The 17334-nt window shown below is 31.0% G+C and overlaps 3 protein-coding genes and 1 long non-coding RNA gene across 4 annotated transcripts; all 4 read left to right on the plus strand.

Annotated features, from left to right (window-relative positions):
- Positions 1 to 89: 89 nt before the first annotated feature.
- Positions 90 to 3797, plus strand: LOC106707795. Its single transcript, XM_014499232.2, has 6 exons — positions 90 to 167; positions 2486 to 2679; positions 2895 to 2955; positions 3029 to 3078; positions 3162 to 3174; positions 3449 to 3797. Exons 2-6 carry the CDS (start codon positions 2501 to 2503, stop codon positions 3491 to 3493), a joined length of 348 nt encoding a protein of 115 aa, XP_014354718.2. The 5' UTR covers positions 90 to 167; positions 2486 to 2500; the 3' UTR covers positions 3494 to 3797.
- A 1484-nt stretch (positions 3798 to 5281) lies between these two features.
- Positions 5282 to 7205, plus strand: LOC123723535. Its single transcript, XM_045686537.1, has 4 exons — positions 5282 to 5373; positions 5904 to 6141; positions 6827 to 6934; positions 7116 to 7205. The coding sequence occupies exons 1-4, from the start codon at positions 5282 to 5284 to the stop codon at positions 7134 to 7136; spliced, it is 459 nt and encodes a 152-aa protein (XP_045542493.1). The 3' UTR covers positions 7137 to 7205.
- A 1785-nt stretch (positions 7206 to 8990) lies between these two features.
- LOC106707856 lies at positions 8991 to 11137 on the plus strand. Its single transcript, XM_045686538.1, has 6 exons — positions 8991 to 9063; positions 9586 to 9639; positions 10049 to 10087; positions 10307 to 10521; positions 10847 to 10913; positions 11093 to 11137. The coding sequence occupies exons 1-6, from the start codon at positions 9016 to 9018 to the stop codon at positions 11135 to 11137; spliced, it is 468 nt and encodes a 155-aa protein (XP_045542494.1). The 5' UTR covers positions 8991 to 9015.
- A 2189-nt stretch (positions 11138 to 13326) lies between these two features.
- On the plus strand, positions 13327 to 14097 carry LOC123723566. Its single transcript, XR_006756787.1, has 3 exons — positions 13327 to 13476; positions 13854 to 13958; positions 14048 to 14097. It is a non-coding gene; the product is annotated as an uncharacterized LOC123723566 (long non-coding RNA).
- The last annotated feature ends 3237 nt before the right edge of the window (positions 14098 to 17334 follow it).

Consider the following 17334-nt stretch of genomic DNA (forward strand, 5'->3'; position numbering starts at 1 on the left):
GACGTAAAAATGATTTGGTCATTGTATATCATAATATCTTTTGCTTGCGATTCTAATCAAACAAAAAGACAAAATCACATGAAGTTATACGATATCTTTATTAATTTCAGAATATAGTGTTATCTTCTGGTCATAAGCAACCGTTTAGAATTTTAAATATTCCTCGGGTATGTATACTACTATTTTATTTAGAAAAGTAAAGGTAACTTATTTCTCAACTCCTAATGTACAGAACACTGATACGATTTTATAAGAACCGATATTTTGACATAGTGTATAAAATATAACAGAACAACTGTCAATTATTTAAACAGAAAAAAAAAACATTTTATATGAAAGGTTTGATTTAGGCCATAATGGGACTGATATATGTATAAACGTAATTAGGAGCGAAAAACATTCCCCTCCTGAGTCTTTTGGTTATAAACAGTATGTGTTGTTCACTTTTTAAATTTATAATGAAAAGCTACTTAAAGAAGTCTGAAAGGTTAGGAGTTATATAGGCACGTTATAAGGTTGGAACAAAAAAAAATCGCTTGTGACATGGAGAACTTTAGTTACGAGTGTGGAGAGATACACCGGTAGAGGTGCGCCGAGGAAGAGATGGATGAATTATGTTAAAGGTGACATAATCAAGAACGTTTGATATGACGGCAGATAGATCTATATGACCTAAACCAGGTACGCCGACCATAAGTGAGTGGGATAAGGCTAACATCATCTCCCTGATGAGATGATGAATAAAAATCAAAGTTTGAAAGCTTAAGTATCAAGCTTGTCGTGCACCCGAAAGCTTTATTGGTGCAATATGGAAATTTCTCTGTTGTTGTTATATAACTTTGTCCAACAAAATTTATGCGAGTGTACACAGTGTACATAGCGAAATGGAAACTGTGAACCATTTTGATGCATCTTTGGAATTAAAAATGTACATTTTAATTTCGTTATAATTTACTGATAAAATGTTGTGTGAAGTTGAGTAATTTTTCACAGACACCAACTTGAAGCTTCTTTGGTATTTCATTTAACTAATGTTGATATTATCTTAATTTTATTAGTCTAAAGTGTATCATCATAGTTTACTTTAGTATCTTTAATATTCCGTAAGTATTAAAAATTAAATGGATTTCACGAATATTTTCACAATATCCCTTGAATTGAAATACAAACTCAGTCAGTTTCCGGAAGGAGCAATCGCACAGACTGCTATAAAAGCCTTTTATCTTCAACGAATTACTCGCGGGTACGTACCCTTTAAAAGCGACCCGAAATAAATTTAGCAATCCATTGTACGTTTATTACACAGACAATTAAAACGTAGAAATATATTTAGAAACATGCTGTGTGTGCAGTAAATAAGTAATAATTTCCAAAACATACTGCATTCAGAATTTCTAACTGTTCGCTAATAATCAGTGTTGATTTCTTTATTAAATCTACTCAACGACTCATCATAATAAGCCCGCTATACGCCCCCATTCAGGGACTCAGAGCCTACCCTAAATCATCGTTGACTAGGTCATAATCAACCACACTGGCCCAATGCGAGATGGTTGACTTCAAACATCTTTAAATTTCTTCGCAGATATGTGCAAGTTGCATCATAATGTTTTTCTTCGCCGTAAAAACGTCGGATAAATGTACATATGTAGATAAATCGAAAATTCTTTAGGATTCGAAAGCTTGGCCTGCAGATTATAAATCAAATGCTTAACCCCTGAGCTACCGACGCTCTGTGTACAGATAACGACTTATATCATATTATATTACTGTCTAAAAATATATATACATGTATATACATCGTAACGGACAAATATTAATATGCATCACAGCTGCCATATCAAGTTACGTCCGTGTAACCGGCTTTTCCGTCAAGTATTTAACTTAGTTACGTAGTACAGGTGAGAGTCCAGCTAGCGACGGACACTCGTTAACTTAATTTAAAATTTAGACGTGTGTCACAAAACTTTGTTACTTTGTTAAGCCCAACAATATGATGTGAATATACAAGTAGATGTAACAGAGACGTGTTTGACCTTCATTACAAATAGGACTATTATGTGAAAAACATCAATCATGTTCCAAACAGTAATGCCTTTTTTAATAATAGTTTTTTTTTTATTTAGTGACCTCTAGTGAATTCACTATAATAGTGAAGTGACCGCTACCCATAGCCATCTGCAATTGCAGATGCGTTGCCTACCTTTAATAATAAATTAACGAGGGAAGTAGTTGTACATATGTGGCATATAACTATGTAATAGTTTATGTTTCAAGATAGACAAATTGCTTGCAAAATTTCCTCATGCAAACTTGCTCTTTTCTTCATTGAATATATCTACGAGTAATGTACATCTTAGGTAGAGTCTTAAACATGATATCATCTCTCCGCCTTGAACATTAAATCCTGAATAGTGGCGCAAGAACAATACTATAAATAAAACAATACTGATTCTTAACAAAATTTGCGTTTGCAATATTACAGAGACGAATATATGATATGTATGATAATGTACTGGAAATCCCGGACGAGGTGGAGGATTTGCCCAGAGCTGAGCCCATTGTACCGGGACACACGTTACTAAGACCAGCTCTAGGAATGCTTAAATCTTCAGTAATGTTTCCACAGAAAGATTACAGAAATTTTGTTTATGGTAATATAGACAATCTGGGAATAACGTAAGTATAGTCCTTTTCCACTAAGCGTCTTACGGCTTCTGAACAAGGGAATGGTATTTCATCGGTGGCACGGCTAGTCTCACCGTGGAAAAGAGGACCTTATGTGCACTATTCTCATATATTAGAACTTTATTAAGTAAATAATTGCTGTATTGTATGTTTGTAGGAATTTGACAGATAAATAAAAGATTATTTGTTTTAAATTTTCATTACAGTTACGGAAACACTTATGACCGAGTTCTTTACACTGACGTGAGGAAAACTAATTGGCTTTTGGTAGTTTCACTTATAAGTTGTTTTTTTTTTTTGTGAATGTTAAAAGGTTGTTGTAAAATCTTATTTATTTTAGGACGTTGTCAAATCTTTGTACACAAATGGTAAGAACTACAGTGATCGTAGGTAAGTTGACTAGAGTTAGATATATTCACATATATAAGTATCGTTGAAAATTATATTATCAAATATATGTATAATATTTTCAGAAATGCTAAGTCGGTAAGTCCAAATTTTATTTTGAAATTTTTGCTTTTTTTATGGTGATAACAATTGGGGGATAGTTAAAAAAATCATTACGATGATCCGATTTATGTGAAGATTTGCCTTGAAGTTACGCTTACAGTGTTTGAAAACTTGGCATAGTCGATAAATTTCTTTGAAGATTGCAAATTGCAATGAAAAATACATACTCCCTATCCAATTCGGTACAAAGCGAGGTCTCAATCTCTGTACACAAGAAAAGGTTATTTTAATCAATTATTTTTTATTCCAGTACACAATAGTGGCAATACCCCTACAAGCTAAAAATAATCTGTAAGTTATCTGATACTTAAAAATACAAAGAACGAAACAAAATACGATCGATCTAAGCGAGATTATAAAAGAAAATTATTTTACAAAATATTGAACCCTAACAGATTAACAGCCCCTAACAAAATGCATCGTCATATCTCGTGCTTAAAATCACCTGCAGTCAACACATTTGTCTGGCAAAATGCCACTATTATACCGAGTTGCTACACTGCATACAAAAATCTATTTATATACATAAAAAAAGAAAGTGACTGTTACATTAACGCCTAGTACAAAGTAATGGTTTAAACTTGAGATTTTTCATAATGCTACAATGTGGCTGAGCACTAAGAAAGGATTACACATAATTCATTCATTAAGTTTGGTGAAATAATTATTTTTAATAGTATCTGATATAACAAACACTTTTCAACATAAATAATACAAATGTCCCTAGCAAGTTTCAAAAAATATTATTTTTGAAACGAACGGAGTCGCGTGCGCTAGCTAGTTGATTATAAAAGAAAATCAAGTCACGTCAAGTGAGGATTCGTCATCTTGAATTAAAACAATTTATTACACGTTATTAAAAGAAGGACAAACAAATAAGTTTTGTTATTATAATTCTTTAAGAATTTATTTTTATTTATAAAAGAAAAATCTTCTTATATCTGCAAATAACTTACACAGTTTTATTTTCACGAATAAACTAAGTTCGGTTTTTAAGGGCCGGCAACACATCTGATGTTCCTCTAGTATTACGGATGTCCCTGGACGAGGGGTCGATTAATGTTAGGCGAATCGCTGCTCCTTTGCGATCCTATCTTTTAAAAAAAGTAGAAATCATTACATTAAACTATAATTTACAGACGGAAAAGAAATTTCGGAAGAACTGAGGTATGAATCATAACGCAACGAAACTACATGTCACGTTATTCAACGACTCATGACACAAAAACAAAAAAAATTGTTTTAATCATCAGAATGTCATAACAAATGTTTTAACAATTTTACTTTTTTCACTTTCTTTATAATTTTTGTAATTTTTGATTGAAAAATACTATTCTTCTAAATTACTTTTAGATTTCAAGAGATAACCCAGGTTTAGGAGTATTACTAGTTCAGTAAGTATTTTTAACAAGCTTTTTGGAACGAAGTTCCTTATCGCGCGTTGTGAAAGGGGGCTAGACGGAAAAAATTCTTACGAAAAGTTGTCACGACACTTTTTGCTATAGTAACCATGGCAACGACGTGACAATATATAACGAAAATTCATAGGAACTTCGTTCCATCCGGGTGTCCCTTGACACCTCTCAAGTTTTTTTATCTAATTACTTGCACACGTCCTAATAAAATGTTACCATTAAATCGTTATTTAAAGTGTGTAAAGCTTGATTTTTACACACAATATATTTTATTTTAAAAGGCATTAACTTAAAAATACATACGAAATGGAATTAAATTTGTCAAGGCACAATCTCCGCGGAAAAGATTTTACTTGCCGCTGCAGATGGTAATCGAAGTTAGAAAACTTTTAAACATTTGTAACTTGTAAGTGTATCAAGTTGGGCGTTTGAAATATGTTTCACTTCCAAACTGTGACTCGAATTTATATAAAAGTATTCTATATTGTGCTTATATATTCTAAAATGTCACATGTCACATGTAACATTAAAAACTATCAGGTTATAAGTACCATAGCTTTGTAAAAATTTTTTATGAAGAGTAATTTCCTGGAATTTAATGTATAAAATTTTACTAAGAAAAAGCATTTGGTATAATTAAACGGCAATCCAACTGCAGTTTCCCCTTAATGCGGATATCCAGTGGTGTCGATGATCACCTCGGTGTCCCCGCCGCTCGTTCTCCCTTCCCTTTTACAACAAATAGAAACGTATTGGTGCGGTAGCGGTACCAATATTGAAATACAAGCTTTAATAATTCAATTTTAGTTTAATCTACGTTGTTAATACTAACAGCAAAGTAGCAAAGTAGTGATTCGCGGTTGAAAATTCTCAATTAAGCAAGGAAAATTTCAAAAGAATATTTTCAAACTTGATTTATTCTAATTTTGTTTCAGAGCAGATTCTACTGAATTTCCCGACGGTGTAAGTCTAATTTTATTTACACTGGAAACTTTGTTTTATTTTTTAACTTACTATTGTAAATGTTAAATAACGTGATTACTAGGCCACCAATATTACAGTATTGCGACACGTTTGAAACCTGTCAAATGAAAAAAATATTAACAATTTTTTCTAATCACTAACCAAAAAATTCTGCAATATTAAAGACAAGCTTTTTCTTGCGACATTATCCTTGTGAAGTATAAAAAAAAATTCTTGCCCTACATTGGGAGATATTTTTTTTGATTTAAAAGGTATTTGGAAAGTCGGACAGTCACTTAGCTTAATAAAATTGTTTTACGATGTAAGTTTGAGCTTCCTCCTTTTTTATTTTATTTTTTTATTCCAGAAATTAAATATCAGACGCTTTCATCATCGACGCTCTTCTAAATCTAAATCGAAATATCGTCTCCGAGACAAATATTACGACAAGAGCTCATCAGACAGTTCCGCAGTCGATGAATCAGAGAGTCACGAAAGAAACCCTGGCAATCCTTATACTGTACACAAGAATCATTACAAACAAAACTGGATGTGGAATCATGTTGTGAGTTAATACATTGATTACTACAAACTTAAACGATGCAAGGTACCCGTAACCATCCAAATATGCATAATAGTATGGATACTCGTATAACAAAAGAGGTGTGCCGCCAGCTGGACCACGTCACAGTGGCTACCAGCCTCGCGTCATTTAAAAATATATATTAAAATCATGAATTATCCAGAAAGCTCTGTATAGCTATGAAGATTTTTTGACTAATATATAAATAAATATTAATTGTGTGCTCATTTTTAATCAAATTATTTTGTGTAAACAATATCTTGGCTTATATTGAGATTTAGTTTCATAACATAGTTTTTATAACTTTTACTTTTATGACCTGTAATTTATATATTACCATTAAAATTGTAATTATAATTGTATTTGTAATTGCCAGCATTGACCTTTAACAAAATCGCGTCGAATAAGAAAAACAGATTTTTTTTTACTTTAGTTAATTGGTGACTGTTAATTAATAGAGATGTCATATTTCAACTAATTAAGTAAAAATAATTCGATGCCCAATTATTTAGGTTACTAATTTTTTTACTTTAACTAAAATTAGTTCTAAAAGATTTGTTTGTTGTGATGAGCGCAAACGACTTTTTTCGCAAACATGTGATACATAATTCTCCGCTTAAAGCTGATTACATTTATAAGAATTAATTAAGATAAATGATTTATTCAGATGACAGGAGATCATATGAACGTTAATCCATACGCGCCACTGATCAATAATTACGGACCATCTGGAGCCGCACTTATATTTGGTAGGAAATGGTGGTACTTTAATCAGGTAAGTACAAAAAAGAATTAAATAAGTTTCTTAGTATCAATAATTCAGAGCAAGAGACCGATATGTACAATCCACAAGAAATCACATTAATCTGTTATTTCTAAATAAGTGTTAAGGAACGAACACATTTTATCTATCTTTTAATATTAAATTTATATATATTTTTATTTTTAATTTACAGGATGACTACAAACCTTTATAAAAAGAAGCGTCGAGAATTAAAAAGATAAAAGCCGAAAATTCTTTTATTTTGAAATGAACGAAAAATATTTCCGACCCCGGCTGCTGAGGTTCTTCTTAAAAGTTTTACAATTTGTAACTTTTAATACCTTCTATGAGTGGAATTTAACTTCTAATTAGATTTTAACAGAAAAGCAATGACTAAAACATAATTGTTAAGATAATATATTAAAAAAATATCTAATAAGTCAAATGTGTTCACATGATAATAAATTTTAATAAAAGTCATAACCGTGTCCTTCAACCAAAGCTCAAGGGTCTACATGAATCGTCGTAAAGATCGGTCCCTTGCCACCTACATACAGTTCCAGCGGACTCCTACAACCTTGACCTATATAAGTTAAACGGGAAATCTCAGTAGACGTAGTTAGTCTTCTGCTACTTATAACTTAATTTACTAAAAAAAATCTAAAATACCACTCAATACTAAGCAAGATTATTTATATCAAAATTTATTAAAAAACAGAAAATAAATGTAACTGGTTTATATTTAAACTTTAAGACTGAAAAACATACTCCGCAAACAATCTTTTTGAAAGACTCCTTTGTGTCGTCAAAGCGCATCCTACACACAAATCCACACAAACTAACACCATATCTATTTCTATATCCTAGCATTCAAGAATTCTATTTTCAGTTCGTGGCAAATATTTGAATGAGATTCACTGAGATCGGGATTTCTAAGGCTGGTTATACGAACCGAAGTTGTATTCATACGTATCTATTGTAAAGCTTTTTGCTACCGCAATTATTGTTAGTTTCTTATTTTAATTTGGAGCATATTGTCATAAAATTTCATAAGAATTAGAAATACGTCTTTAGAATGTACGTATTTTTTATATTATAAGATGGCATACGTGCAAGCGGCCACCTGAATACGCCAAAAAGTGAAGCGAAACTGCCCATACACATTGCAAATGCCTTGCCTACCTATAATCGACGGATGAGAGACGCACATAAAGAGGATATATCCCCTTCCTATGCAACCCCTCCTCCGTCGTATCCACTCCCCCTTCTCAGCCTTTCCTTAGTAAAAGGGGTGAGAAGTGAAAGAGGACTAAAATTATGCCTCCGAAAATATAAATTGCTGGATTGCTGGATTGGAGTTTTACTACAATTAATTTTTTGTTTTACTAAATTAAGATTGGTATGCTTAATTGCTTCTTCCTTATAAAACTTTCAAATTCAAAGTTACATCATTGAAAACTTTGACCGTTTTTACCCAATTTCGTACAAGTTACGCTTCCGTAACTTTGTTAATAAATATTACATTTTCCCCTTCCAATTAAAGTTAGACTCAAAATTATGTTGTTCCAATAAATGTTAAAAGTTTAACTTGAATTAGGTTAAAAGGTACTTCTGTTTATCAAGGTTTATCATCTTCTATTTAACAACTCCTCGTATAATAATATTTGAAACCAGTTATCTTCTATGAACATCGGAACTTTTGTATTTTTTCTACCTACAAAGATATTCAAAGATTAAAACATTGAATCAATTCTACTTATTATTTACCGCCCGTTATTTGAAGCAACATATAAGGGAGAAAATGAATGCTGTTATGTTGTGCCAGAAGGTACATAGAGTAGCAGAAGAAAGGTAGGGCCTGGAAATTGCTCCAACATGGACGCAACAGTTCTTAATTTAAACCGGCAATTCACGTGTATTTCGATTAATTCGTATTTTTAAATTAATGATCAAAATATCAATATGAATATTTTATTACTAAATAAATATTCCGCTTGAATTGGTCTTTCTATTTCATGGTTTGTACTTTAACAGTTTTTACACGTACATATTATATATGATTGTGAACATACAGTTTAATTCAAAAACAAAAAATGAATAACAAAAGAACACAGATATCTATTTTGATAGTTATTATAACTGTAAGTAAGTGATAGAACAGTTTAATACCTCTTCATACTTAAATTTCATCAAATAATACAAATAAATTAAATTATCATATAGTCGAAAATGTGTAAGATTAAAAACCAATAGAAATAAGCACTTGAAAAAATCTACAGCTTTTTCCACTCTGTTGTCATCAAGAAGTCAATAAGAGCTCTATTCAATCTTTTTATCACCGATAATAGACCATGTCAGATGGACTATTAACTTCGTGACATCGTCAGAAAGTCACTTAATGTGGAAAGCCGAAAATTGGGGAAGGTCTTTGCCAATTGGTAAATCGATATAGGTTGATTAGAATAAAATTGCATACCAATGACAGTTTTGTGATATATTTATTATTTAGTTTTTCATTAATGATGTTAACACACTTTTTCTACCATTTCTGCTTCTAATAACGTCAAATAATTACGGAATTTCATTTAGAGTAGACACCAAAACGTCAAATACGTTAGGTGTCTACGAAAGGATAGTAAATTTAATTACAAATTTAATTTCAGGCCGTGTTGCCTTGTAATGGAGTGAGTTTGCTACAACAGTTGGAGCATATTGCTGTAAGATTTTGTTTAGATTTACATTATGGGCGGATTTCTCTTTTGTTCGTCGTGTCAGGCGGTGTCAGAAGTCACTTCAAATGTCCAGATCGACCTCATCTATTGGAGTGAAGCGAGTCAAGAATGTGGAGGTGGTCATAGAGAAAATCCCATTTAATTGTTATGATATTCCCAAATAGGGTTGGTGACAGGTAAGCGGCCGGCCGTAAAAAATGTAGCCAAATCTTTAAGGTTTATAAAACCTTGTGCACCGACCCCACGTGCGATAGATAAGGCCAGGGAGATGATTTTGTTTAGATTTAGCTTATCTCTTCTCTTGCTGACATTAAGTACCTTTTATATTTAACGCATTATTATTATTTAACTTTAAAACATTAATTTAATTCGAATTATACATTTTTCTTTACAGAGAAGGCGGTTAGAAAGTAGAGGAGAACATCCATTGACGGTAAGTACTTGATTTAAAGACGCAATAAATGTTATACGAAAACATATAATTTTTATGTAGTATTGCCAGTTCATTCATAAATAACATTAAGAACAACAGAAAAAGAAAACAAGGAGTGAAAGACGTGGAGAGAGATATAGAACCTCATTATCGACAAAAACATCTAAACCAGATTTTCTGAATTTAAAATTAATTGCGAATAACATCTTATGATTCCAGCGTAGAGTATTTTTCAGCTTCGACCGTGGAGAAGTAACCAATATAGCGGGTGTTCCGCATTCTCCTAAACATCTACCTATAGCCGAGCCTATATTACCAGGTCACACGCTTATCAGACCCGCCTTGGGAATGCTAAAATCTTCATTAAAATTTCCACATATAGACTTTGAAGATGGTTCAGGAGTTTATGGAAGCGTGGATAATATTGGACTTCGGTTAGTTACTTTAGAAACAATTCGATTAAACTGCTGCAACAGCTTTTGTTAAAAGGAAAGGGATGATTAATATTTTATACAAGTTTTTGGATAACGGAAACCCATATACAAGTATGAGCTAAATCTGAATCTAAATCTGATTGATGGATGCTTGTTTGTTTGAAGGTATCTCCAGAAGGGCTCAACAGATCTTGACAAAACTTGGCATAGATGTAGATCATAGTCTGTAAGAACACATATTTTTGTTTTTAAATGCCGCGGGGACGGAGTCGCGGACGACTGCCAGTAGTTTATAATTTGATAAACAATTATTTCATTAATTTAGGTACAATGGTGCTATTGAAAGAGTTATGTATTCAGATTTCCGTAGACGTGCTTCTGATTATCTTATGGTGAGTAAGTAAAACATTATATTTGTTTTTTTTTTCTTAATGATTTCGATGTATTTTGTTAGATAGCTCGATACTTCTTTACTCGAATATTCTCTGCTAATCTTTAACAAAAAAAAAAAAACTCAACCAAGAAAAACAACATCCTTTGTTTTTTTGGAAGTAATCAAACCTTTTTTCAGGTTGTCCCAGAGAAAAATATAGAAAATCAATCAAAGCCAAGGTGATTTTATTTTTAATTAATATTTTTTATTTAACTAAATAAATAAAATGTTTATAAATTTACCAAAGTTAACATTTAATATGAAATTATTTATCCACCACCATCAATGTATTTACAGATTTAAATTACTTTCTACGGTTCTGGATTTGGTGAGTTAATTTTTTTAATAACTTTTTAATATTTTTTTTTAAATTATAGTCCAGCATCTTTTATATATTCGTTTATATTAATTTAGGAGCATAAAGATACAATTAAGAATCTACTGCAACAGCTGCAGCGACTTAACCAACAAGGGTACAATTTTTATAAATATTTGAAAATGTAGAACTTAAAAAAAAACAATGTCTTTGGTAATAAAATCACCATTGCAATTTCAGAAACGTTAACGTCATCATATTAACTTTATTAGACGCTTCAGTAAGTTTTTCCTAATATTTTACTCAAAAGTATTTCAGACAGTTCTAATGTTTTATATAAAAATACTTAATATCATTTATTGAAAAAATATTTATTTAAAGGCGCTGAAATCGTTGACAGAAAAATCCGATTCATATTATCTGTAAGTTTTCTTTTTGATTAGAATTTGTTCTTAACTATATTTTAAATTTAATCACTCAGAAAACAAGTCAGTATCTAAAATTAATGATAACACAAAAAGCTGGATTGCTGGATTTGTACAAACATTCTTTTGAATTATAATTAAATACTTTAACTAGATCGATTAATATTGTTAAAAAAATATGATTTAGTTCAAAGTTCAAATGAGTATCTTTAGTTTTTATAGTACAGTACATTAATATTATTATTTATAACCTAGCTTTACAGTTTACTACCGACTTCAAAAATAATTTTCAAGATTTATTTTTTGTTATAAAAGCGTTACCCTAATACAATGTTCGTGATATTAGTTGGTGCAATAGACCACTTGCCTCAAGAGATCTGTCTCACCTTATAAACTAATGATGTAGAAATTGATGTACTAAAAATAGACCTAATTTTTCACGTCTTAGAGTGAAATATTACGTATTTTTTCATATTCTTCACGTCAAGCCTCGTATAATGTATGTACATATTAACACGCGAAGTACTTTAGATATAGCGCAAGAGGATAACGCTTTTTTATCGCGCGTACATCTTTTTCGAATATATATTAAGTTATCTCTCATCTGCGTGAAAAAAAAATATCTTGAAACCATCATTCACAGGTGGCTTATTTTTAATTCACTTAGTTAAAGTAGTACTCGACTTGCCTTTTGCTTATTGGAACGAAGTTCCTTATCGCGCGTTGTGAAAGGGGGCTAGACGGAAAAAATTCTTACGAAAAGTAGTAACGACACTTTTTGCTATAGTAAGTATGTTAACGACGAATGAGCGCTACTTCACCATGGCAACGACGTGACAATATATAACGAAAATTCATAGAAATAAAATGTACTTCTTGTGAAGACTTAAGTTTTTTATTCATAGAATAAACATTGGTTCCTTCACTAATTAATCGAAAGGAACTTCGTTCCATCCGGGTGTCCCTTTTTTAGCTGATAATTTGGTAGCCGTATTTAGGTTGGTTTAATAAAATTTTGATTGTCATTTGTTACAGTAACGAAAATAGTCAGGTTAGAAAATAATTTATAAATGTTATTATAAGTGACGTAAATTAGCCGGCCATCCTGCGCTTGATGATAATATGGCAGTTGGACGTGACTTTTTTCGTACAAAATTAAACAAAAAAAAAACTAGTAATGAAAATAGCCCACAAGGGGATAATGTACCTTACCAATAGTGAAATAATTCAAGTCGTTTCAATAGTTTTGGAGCCTATTCAATGCAAGCAAACAATTAAACCATTCCTTTTTTAATATTTGTATTGATAAATATTTTTTTTACAGTCAGTCCAAAATGATCCACAAAGCTACAAAGTACTCGGGTTTGTTTTTTTTTTTAATGTACGCTAAATTAAAAGCTACACATTGTGATGCCATTTTTATATTTGTGCAACAAGGACCATAGACATTTTTTATTTCAGATTGCGTTCTGTAAAACCTATTGTAAGTATTAAGTACCTATTTCAATGAAAAATTAATTTATTACTTAAAATTTGAAAAACATTTTTTTTATTATATCAAGAAGTTAAATATTATTATTAATATCCGATACATAAATGTCAGGAAATAAAAAAAAATGTTTTAGAGAGAAAATTTAAATTTGAATAACAAGCTAAAAGAAGCTTTACCAGACTCGACTCCGGTAGAAGAACCTAACTCAGAAGAAGATAAACCAGAAGATAAAGAAATATTAGAAAATAATGCAATGAAACAGAAATTTGTTGACATGATAAAGTCAATGGTAATTGTATTTATTATTAAGTCGTTAATTATTACTATAGAGCATTTTGTACACAACAATCCTTATGTAAAGAAGATTTCAAAACTCAACGCCAAGATCTTCCTAAATGTAAAGATATTCGTTGGTAAGAGCAAACATAATCTAATGAAATAATAGTCACAATTAGTTTAAGATTGTTTTATCATTATAATCATTAAGACAAGCAATTCCTATATAGCCACGGACAGATTATTGCAAAAAAATAGAATTGTTTTTATTTTTAAATGTCATTAATTTACAAATTTATTATTAAACTACTTTTGGTATATTTATCAATAAGTTAGTTTTGGGTTTGATGCTGTAATAAATTAATAAAAAAATACATATTTTAATTTCAGAATGCGTATAATCATATTAAAATTAGTGAGAGCGCACCTGATTACGCAACATTCATGCCAGCACATGTTTCAAGTAATTTGAGAGACTGGTGGTTCTTTAATGAGGTATTCCTTTTTTTTAAATTTAAATTATAGTTTTTTTTTAAAAGGTCATTGCTAGTGCCTGAAACTTTTTAAGTTTTTTTTTGTTTTAGGATGATCACAAAACAACAATTTAAAGATATCGTCAATCAAGATAAAGCAAAACCCATAGAAGAAGAAAATACATTTACTTTAAAAAAAACATCTTTTAATTTTACCATCTTTTTACAAAATAAAAAAATCAATGTAATTTGAACAAATCAAATCTATTTTCATGGAAACTATAACTATAGGTATGAATTCTATTTCATGCTGAAAATCCAAAGTAGCTTTCTTAAGCCAACCCAATAAAAAAAGCAAGAAACGTGTGCTAAAATCGTTTGAAATGGAAACCGATACATTCTACCCATCTAGTCACACGTATTACGTTTTTATATATATTACTTTGTAGTAATGAAACCCATTAATTTACAAAGTATATAAACCAACTTACAATATATATGTAACTTTAGTTTTGAACGTAAACGTTCGAGTTTGTGTCGGAACTGATTAGATAGCACGAATGGATTAGAAACTTTACAGTTGGAAAAGCTTTGACCTCGGTGTAGCATAATTTAATAAATAAAACTCGAATTACTTAATTTCCTTATTACTCGTTTATCGTATTAACGCATTTGAAGAGATGTCTCAATTTTTTATCATTGTATTTTACCGAAAATAGTAAAGAAAGGAAAAAGAAAGCGTTTTACGACTGAAGGAGCAATATTCAGCAATGAGATAGTGGTGAGCGTTGTACAAACGCTTACAAGGAACATAAGTAAATTGTATAAAAACGATATCAATACTAAATATGGTCCGCGACTCCGACCGTGCGGAATTGAAAAAAAACTTAATTAGTAGCCTATGCGTTCTTCACAGCTTCGTTCTCCATCTGTTCCTATTTTCATCACGATCCGTTGAGCCGTTTCGGAGATACATTCTAACAAACATCCATCCATCCGTCCATCTAATCATTCGCATCTTACCTATCTATATATATATATATATATATATATATATAAAAGAAAGTCGTGTTAGTTACACTATTTATAACTCAAGAACGGCTGAATCGATTTGACTGAAAATTGGTGAGCAGGTAGCTTAGAACCAGGAAACGGACATGGGATAATTTTTACCCCGTTTTCTATTTTTTATTACGCGCGGACGGTGTCGCGGGTAAAAGCTAGTTTATAATATTAGTATTATTAATAAGTCGATTTTTCTTCTGTGTTCAATTACTTGCGCCATCTAGAAAGAGATGATCGAATTGAAGCGGTTACAAATTTCTTCAGAGACCAACATCGCAGTCAGTACAACTTTCTTCCAGTTACTCGTAGATGGCGGTATTACCAACATTTTCAAGAACTAAGTATATAAAAGATTCGGAGTCGATTCGAAAAAAAATAAGAAGAGAGAAAACCAGGGAAACAATTGACATTTTATTTAATCTATATATATAAAAGAAAGTCGTGTTAGTTACACTATTTATGACTCAAGAACGGCTGAATCGATTTGACTGAAATTTGGTGGGCAGGTAGCTTAGAACCAGGAAAAGGACATAGGATATTTTTTATTCCGCGCGGACGGAGTCGCGGGTAAAAGCTAGTATGAAACTAATTTAAATGTAACTTCCTAATATTTTTATCTACTGCAAATAAACTTAAATACGAATGATTTGGATTTTAGTATAAGTAAAAACAAACTTTATACTAGATGTGTAGATCATTTAAAAGTGCCTTAGGTTAGTAATAATAATAAAATGTTACGAAAATTTTCGATACATATTTCTAGACAGGCAATAAGTGAACGGAGACAGAATAATAGACATAAATCGATTCAATTGATTTCACGTGAGGCTCAAATGAAACAACGCTTTATTAATACAATGGCAATGCCAAATAAATGTTTAAAATTTTTATTCCGTAACAAAAAAAATATTTCAAATAAAAAAGTTAGATACATTTAAAAATATGTTAATAATTAATTAGTTCCAAAATTGAAGAGTTGATAAAACATAAAAACGACGCATACTTATTTTAGTCAATAGTTAAACTAATTAACAGTTAAATTAGTCTATAAAAGTATTATTTGTTTGCAAGGAATAGGGTCCGAAACTACTGAACAGATTTGACAAAATTGACTTTTTCTGTTGGGAAGCTACAGTATCCCGGGTGACATCCTATATCTTACTATTATAAACTAGCCTATATAATATTATAAACTTGCTTTTACCCGCGACTCCGTCCGCGCGGAATAAAAAATAGAAAACGGGGTAAAAATTATCCTATGTCCGTTTCCTGGTTCTAATACCTGCCCACCAATTTTTAGTCAAATCCATTCAGCAGTTCTTGAGTTATAAATAGTGTAACTAACACGACTTTCTTTTATATATATAGATACGAATGCTTGGATGGATGGATGGATGGATGTTTGTTGAAGATATCACGAATACGTCTCAACGGATCTCGATGAAATTTGTCATAGATGTAGATCATAGTCTGGAAGAATATAGGATACTTATTTTTTTCGACAAATAGTCCTAATGTTATAATTGTGAAAGTAACTCTGTCTGTAAAAGGCTTTTTAATGCGAAAAAAGAGTTGACTGGGAGTATGAAAAGTTAAAGTTATATACCCTTAAGGTTGTAAAACAACAATAGGGGATGAAAATTTTTATGGGAATATGTAAGGTTTATGTTAAAATTTTGTAAGTTTAATACGTTTTGTTGTAATTTTTTATAAGTTTAAGTAAAATAATAAGTCTAAATAATTAAAAATGCAATCCGAAGACGCGTACAAAGTCGCGGGCACAGGTATATAAAATAAATGAGTTTTATCTCGTACGTTATCAATAACTTCTTATCAGGGAACAGTGCCTTCGTTTGTCAAACTAATATATCAATCGACACAAATATTTCTTTCATTTAGTTCGTCTATTGTTATTTACTATCATTAGATTGGATATTATTTTTAATTATCTGAATAGAATAGCTTCTATCAGAGGTTCCAATTTTTAAGGTAAAATTTCTGGCTTTTTTAAAATAATTTCAAACTTAACTAACATATATCATTTGATAATCTGTTGCGAATAATAAACTTAATCTTAGAGTATATCGTTTTGTTCGTTGAGATTATTACTAATATTATAAATGCGAATATTTCAAACATTGTTCCATATATATTTATCCAAGATGGATGAATGTTTGTTAGAAGATATCTGCAGAACAGGTCGATGACACTTAACATAGAAGTAGAACGTGACCTGGAAGAAGACATAGGCTACTACGTACGTTTTTTAATTACATACAATGACATAGTCACGGGCGACAGCTAGTGTTTGATAAAGTAAGAATCATATCAGT

This window comes from Papilio machaon, chromosome 3, assembly GCF_912999745.1.
Source record: "Papilio machaon chromosome 3, ilPapMach1.1, whole genome shotgun sequence".
Taxonomy (NCBI): Eukaryota; Metazoa; Arthropoda; class Insecta; order Lepidoptera; family Papilionidae; genus Papilio; species Papilio machaon.

What these genes read in the sequence shown, in the direction of transcription:
- LOC106707795 (XM_014499232.2), top strand. Translation starts at nt 2,501, where the DNA reads ATGTATGATAATGTACTGGAAATCCCGGACGAGGTGGAGGATTTGCCC. An exon ending in ATAGACAATCTGGGAATAAC is followed by an intron (nt 2,680 to 2,894) that starts GTAAGTATAGTC and finishes TTTTCATTACAG; the next exon opens with TTACGGAAACACTTATGACC. An exon ending in GGAAAACTAATTGGCTTTTG is followed by an intron (nt 2,956 to 3,028) that starts GTAGTTTCACTT and finishes TATTTATTTTAG; the next exon opens with GACGTTGTCAAATCTTTGTA.
- LOC123723535 (XM_045686537.1), top strand. Translation starts at nt 5,282, where the DNA reads ATGCGGATATCCAGTGGTGTCGATGATCACCTCGGTGTCCCCGCCGCT. An exon ending in AATAGAAACGTATTGGTGCG is followed by an intron (nt 5,374 to 5,903) that starts GTAGCGGTACCA and finishes TTACGATGTAAG; the next exon opens with TTTGAGCTTCCTCCTTTTTT. An exon ending in AATGGTGGTACTTTAATCAG is followed by an intron (nt 6,935 to 7,115) that starts GTAAGTACAAAA and finishes TTTAATTTACAG; the next exon opens with GATGACTACAAACCTTTATA.
- LOC106707856 (XM_045686538.1), top strand. Translation starts at nt 9,016, where the DNA reads ATGAATAACAAAAGAACACAGATATCTATTTTGATAGTTATTATAACT. An exon ending in TTTTGATAGTTATTATAACT is followed by an intron (nt 9,064 to 9,585) that starts GTAAGTAAGTGA and finishes ATTTAATTTCAG; the next exon opens with GCCGTGTTGCCTTGTAATGG. An exon ending in GAGGAGAACATCCATTGACG is followed by an intron (nt 10,088 to 10,306) that starts GTAAGTACTTGA and finishes TTATGATTCCAG; the next exon opens with CGTAGAGTATTTTTCAGCTT.